At 46.0% G+C, this 6,069-nt stretch overlaps 1 protein-coding gene across 1 annotated transcript in view; it reads right to left on the bottom strand.

Moving 5' to 3' along the window:
- Positions 1-5,986, bottom strand: part of LOC107558210 (Kv channel-interacting protein 4) — a 23,556-nt gene extending 17,570 nt beyond the window's left edge. Inside the window, exon 1 of the mRNA XM_016241833.1 lies at positions 5,863-5,986. Coding sequence (XP_016097319.1) covers positions 5,863-5,986 — 124 coding nt within the window. The remainder of the gene's footprint in view (positions 1-5,862) is intronic.
- Between the last annotated feature and the right edge of the window lie 83 nt (positions 5,987-6,069).

A 6,069-nucleotide genomic window follows, 5' to 3' on the forward strand; every position in this document is an offset into this window, starting at 1 on the left:
GTTCCCATGAGAGAGCAGGGCATTCGAATCCTCAACTACCTCGACGATTGGCTCATACTTGCCCAGTCTCAGGGGCAGTTGTGCGAGCACAGGGACTTGGTGCTTTCACACCTCAGCCTGTTGGGCCTTCGGGTCAACTGGGAAAAGAGCAAACTCGCCCCGACGCAGAGAATCTCTTTTCTCAGTATGGAGTTGGACTCGGTCAAGCAGACAGCACGCCTCACGCAGAAACATGCTCAGTCGGTGTTGAACTGCTTGAATACATTCAAGAGTAGGATGGCGGTCCCACGGCATATGGCAGTCACGCCACTGGGGCTGCTCCATATGAGACCGCTGCAGCACTGGCTCCATGGCCGAGTCCCGAGGTGGGCGTGGCAATGCGATACACCGGCCTGCCGCCAAACCTTCACCCCGTGGTCAGACCTTGCATTCCTCCGGGCAGGAGTGCCCCTGGAGTAGGTCTCCAGGCATGCTGTGGTTCGCACAGATGCCTCAACCACCGGCTGGGGGGCCACGTACAACGGGCTTGCAGTGCCAGGGGTCTGGACGGGGCCCCAACTGCACTGGCACATCAACTGCCTCGAGTTGCTGGCAGTGCACCTTGCCTTGAGCATTCTCAAAAGGAGCTTACGAGGCAAGCATGGACTAGGACAACACAGCGACCGTTGTGTACATCAACCGACAAGGTGGTCTGCGCTCCCGTCGCTTGTCGCAACTCGCCTGCCACCTCCTCCTCTGGAGTCAGAAGCATCTGAGGTCGCTTCGTGCTGTTCACATTCCTGGACTGCTCCACCGGGCAGCTGACGAGCTGTCCCGAGGTGCGCTCCCGGGAGAATGGCGACTCCATCCCCAGACGGTCCAGCTGGTTTGGAGACGTTTCGGAGCCGCTCAGGTAGACCTGTTTGCCTCTCCAGAAACCTCTCACTGCCAGTTTTTCTTCTCCCTGGCCGAGGGAACACTCCAGACGGGATGGGGAGGTTCTGAATGACCTACCTCAAGAGGTAGTCGACACCATCACTTCAGCGAGAGCACTGTCTACGAGACACACCTACGCTTTGAAGTGGAACCTGTTCGTGAGTGGTGTTCTTCTCGCCGAGAAGACCTCCAAATATGCCCAATCAGAGGTGTGTTGGCCTTTTTGCAGCAAGGGTTGGAGCGAAGGCTGTCTCCCTCCACCCTTAAAGTTTATGTTGCTGCAATTGCTGCTAAACCACGACCCCGTAGAAGGAGGTCGCTGGGGAAGCAGGACCTGGTCGTCAGGTTCCTTAAGGGGGCGAGAAGGTTAAATCCTCCATGGCCCCCCTCTATACCCTCTTGGGACCTGACTCTAGTGCTCACGGCACTACAGCAGGGCCCATTTGAGCCTTTGCAGACGGTTGAGCTGAAGTTCCTCTCAATGAAGACTTTGCTCCTGCTGGCATTGGCCTCCATCAAGAGGGTAGGGAACCTGCATGCATTTTTGGTCAACGATTCGTGCCTAGAGTTCGGGCCGGCTGATTCCCAAGTAACCCTGAGGCCCCGGTCCGGCTATGTGCCCAAGGTTCCCGCTACTCCCTTCAGGGATCAGGTGGTGAACCTCCAAGCGCTGCCCTCGGAGGAGGCAGACCCAGCCCTAGCTTGCTGTCCCGTCCAAGCCTTAAGGTGCTACGTTGACCAGACGCAAGCTTCAGGACCTCAAACCAGCTCTTTGTCTGTCACGGAGGCCGGCAGAAAGGGAATGCTGTCTCTAAGTAGAGGATGGCCCACTGGATAGTGGATGCCATCACCCTGGCTTATCAGGCACAGGGTGTGCCCTGCCCATTCAGTTTGTGAGCTCACTCAACTAGAAGTGTTGCAGCCTCCTGGGCACTGGCTCGTGATGCCTCGCTGGTGGATAGAGGTAGTCGACACCATCACTTCAGCGAGAGCACTGTCTACGAGACACACCTACGCTTTGAAGTGGAACCTGTTCGTGAGTGGTGTTCTTCTCGCCGAGAAGACCTCCAAATATGCCCAATCAGAGGTGTGTTGGCCTTTTTGCAGCAAGGGTTGGAGCGAAGGCTGTCTCCCTCCACCCTTAAAGTTTATGTTGCTGCAATTGCTGCTAAACCACGACCCCGTAGAAGGAGGTCGCTGGGGAAGCAGGACCTGGTCGTCAGGTTCCTTAAGGGGGCGAGAAGGTTAAATCCTCCATGGCCCCCCTCTATACCCTCTTGGGACCTGACTCTAGTGCTCACGGCACTACAGCAGGGCCCATTTGAGCCTTTGCAGACGGTTGAGCTGAAGTTCCTCTCAATGAAGACTTTGCTCCTGCTGGCATTGGCCTCCATCAAGAGGGTAGGGAACCTGCATGCATTTTTGGTCAACGATTCGTGCCTAGAGTTCGGGCCGGCTGATTCCCAAGTAACCCTGTGGCCCCGGTCCGGCTATGTGCCCAAGGTTCCCGCTACTCCCTTCAGGGATCAGGTGGTGAACCTCCAAGCGCTGCCCTCGGAGGAGGCAGACCCAGCCCTAGCTTGCTGTCCCGTCCAAGCCTTAAGGTGCTACGTTGACCAGACGCAAGCTTCAGGACCTCAAACCAGCTCTTTGTCTGTCACGGAGGCCGGCAGAAAGGGAATGCTGTCTCTAAGTAGAGGATGGCCCACTGGATAGTGGATGCCATCACCCTGGCTTATCAGGCACAGGGTGTGCCCTGCCCATTCAGTTTGTGAGCTCACTCAACTAGAAGTGTTGCAGCCTCCTGGGCACTGGCTCGTGATGCCTCGCTGGTGGATATCTGTAGAGCTACGGGCTGGGCGACCCCTAACACGTTCGCTAGATTCTATAGCCTTCGTGTGGAGCCGGTATCCTCCTGTGTTCTCACCTCAAATGGGTATGCGCTGCATCTGCTGCCTACTTATACTCACGCTGTGATCAGCAGCAGCTGGATGCAGTAATCGCATGCCAATGTGCATTGGCTCGTTTAGTTTACACTCAAAGTAGATTGGTCCCTCTAAGCGAGATCCCAATTCATCGGTCATCCGACGTGACGTCTCCGTTCCCTCCTTCAGGGAACGAGGGTTACATACATAACCGAGACGTTACATTTCTCATCTGTTTTAGAGAAAGTGTTATGAAGAAAGCTATTTTGTCACTGATGGTGAAATAATTGGTTAATTTAAGGTGAAGTTTTTTACAGTATGAAGCATAACACGTCAATGACAAATAAAACTTACTTTCAAAATATGCAATAAATTACTGTAGAAAAATATAAGTATAATAATAGACTCTGAATTTCAAAAACTCAAAATAACGCGACTCTGCTTCCACTCTTGAGAGAAAATGTAAAAATAAAAAAACATTTAAAAAGTAGCTGCATGCAGCAATGTTGGGCCCAAACACAACAGGGCCACCACCATACGGTTGATTTATCAAAATGCATGGTGCGCATATGCATGTAAGCGGTTAATATAAGAGGAATATTTCCAAATTTGTTGTATGTGACACATCCATCAGCCTTCATAAGAAAACATACAACACCAACTTAATCTACAGTATATTAGACAATGCACTTAAGATATGAGACTCTTCCTTTTAATCCCTGATGATGGCAACACTGTGAAAGATATCAAAAATCTGTTCACAATTTATCATCTTCAATGTCTTGCAATAATATTGACCAAGATTTGTGAGAATCATATGAATACTCTAGGAGGAGTATTTAAACATTCAGAGACAAAAAAACTCCACATTTAAACCAAATAGCCGACTTCCTTTGGTTTGGAGCTAATGACTGTAAATAAGAAAGTTGTCCGGCTTGATGAGAACAATATATATACCGAGTTTGGTGACTGCAGGTCAAACTAATCCCCATCACTTCAGTCAAAAGGGGCGATACTGAGCCCCCCTTCCACACAAATACGACTGACAGCCAACAACTCTGATGTGTGTGCTGAATTTCATTAAATTTTAAACATGCTATGAGCCTCAACAACACACAAAAATAGTATTAAAGTTTGATGCATTACCCTGGCAACACTATTGAAAATATCAAGAATCCTTTTGCAGTTTTACATCAGCCGTGTTTTGACATCATTCTGACCAAGTTTGAAACAATTCAGGTAAATATAAGAAATTTCAAAGTGTGTTTCAAAGTGACACACTTCCTGCTGCCAGTTGGTGGCGCTGTGACTGTTACATTCATATAATCAGTTCATGTGACCAAACTAGTAAGTAAATTACATATATATATTTATATATTACATTTAAACACAGCAAAGATGACCAAAGTGCTAAACAGAGAAACCCCAAGTCCAATAGAATAAAAAATATAAAATACGAAATCTGAAATAAAACCAATAAGACAAATTAAAATGCCTGGGAATAAAGATACCCTTTCAGCCAACTTTTCAAAATGATAATGAAAGGTGCAAGGCAAATGGATTCCATAAACGGAAGCAACTGAAAAGGCTTTATCATCATTAGTTTTTATATGAGAGTGGGGAACATACAGAAGAGCCATACCAGAAGATCTTAAAGGTCTACTGGATGAATAAAGAACAAGAAGAAGATAAGATGGAGCTTGATCATTAAGAGCTTTAAAAACAAACAACAACATTTTAAACTGAATCCTAAAATGGACCGGGAGCCAATGTTGCAATGCCAAAATTGGGCCAATATGGTCATATTTCTTTGCCCTGGTCAGTAGCCTTGCAGCTGCATTCTGAACCATCTGGAGTGAAAAAGGGATCAATGAGAAAGAATCTTGAAAAGACAAAAAATGTTTTAACTTTAAAAATAATCTGTAATTGATTCAAATTTTTAACTACATAATTGATTTGCTTGGTTAAGCAAAATTCTGAATCCAAGATGACATCAAAGTTTCTTGCTTGCAAAGAAATTACAGGAAAATGATTACTAAATTCCCTAATAAGATCACCTCTCAATTTTGGGTGACCAAAGATAATCATTTCAGTTTTCTCTTCATTAAGTTAGAAAAAGTTATTTGACAATCATTTTTTAATGTCCTCAAGACACTCCAGCATAGGTTGAATGGCTAGCTTTTAACAGCAAATAAATCTGGGTATCATCAGCATAAAAATAAAAAGAAACATTGTGCCTCCTAATAATATTTCCAAGCGGTAACATAAGTTCAAAAGAAGCGGGCCCAAAATGGAACCCTGAGGTACTCCACTAATAATAAATTTACATTTAGCCATTTTGCAGACGCTTTTATCCAAAGCGACTTACAATTGGGGGATACATAAAGCGATTCTTCTTAAAGAGGCAAACAGACACAAGAAGTGCTTGTAATACCAAGTTTCTAGACATTGTTCAAATAAGTACAAGCTAGAAAGAGAAGGAATAAATAAAGAGAGAAAACGAAATATTCCTTCCTAGCAGCAAGTAGTAATTCAAACAGCAGATCTATAAACAAGTATTACGCAAAACACTCACGTGCAGCTGTCTGTCTCTTCTGTTGACTAATCGCTTGGCCCTGAATAATAGGCACTGAAAATGAGAAAAACGTACACAATGCTACAGAAAAGGACCCATCTTTAAGATAACTAAACCAAAAATTAATTTCCTCACCAGAGTCAAACTTTCAGTGCTTGGGCGCTAATAGATCAATTTTATCTTTCATTTGACGTGATTGTTATTTTTATTTGCAAAATAAACACTGGAATAATTCGTTTCTAGTTTGTTCTGTAAAAGTTTCCTTCATTTCCTGATACATTGGCTGGTACCAGAAATTCTGAGTGGAAACTCTGAATTCCCCTCTCCCTCCACTCCAGTGTCCTGTAAAGATAAAGATTAGCCCCGTCTCTCTACACTTACCTGAAGAGAAAATAAACCTGCCTAACCAATGGTTGCATACAGTATGTAACCACTCCAGACACTCACCGTTTGTAAAGCACCAGTAGTACAGTGGGAAAAAGGACAGCAGCATCAAAACGTAGAGTCCACCTGTTTCATCGCCGTGTTTGTAGCCTCTGCACTCCTGTGACTGTGACATGCTGCTGAACATGATGCTGTCTGTGTGTGTATATGTGTGTTATGTGTTCTCCCTTCTCAAAAACACCTCTTTCCATTACTCTTTCATGACGGTTT

The sequence above is a fragment of the Sinocyclocheilus grahami genome, unplaced genomic scaffold (assembly GCF_001515645.1).
Source record: "Sinocyclocheilus grahami isolate Dianchi unplaced genomic scaffold, SAMN03320097.WGS_v1.1 scaffold636.1, whole genome shotgun sequence".
Lineage (NCBI taxonomy): Eukaryota > Metazoa > Chordata > Actinopteri > Cypriniformes > Cyprinidae > Sinocyclocheilus > Sinocyclocheilus grahami.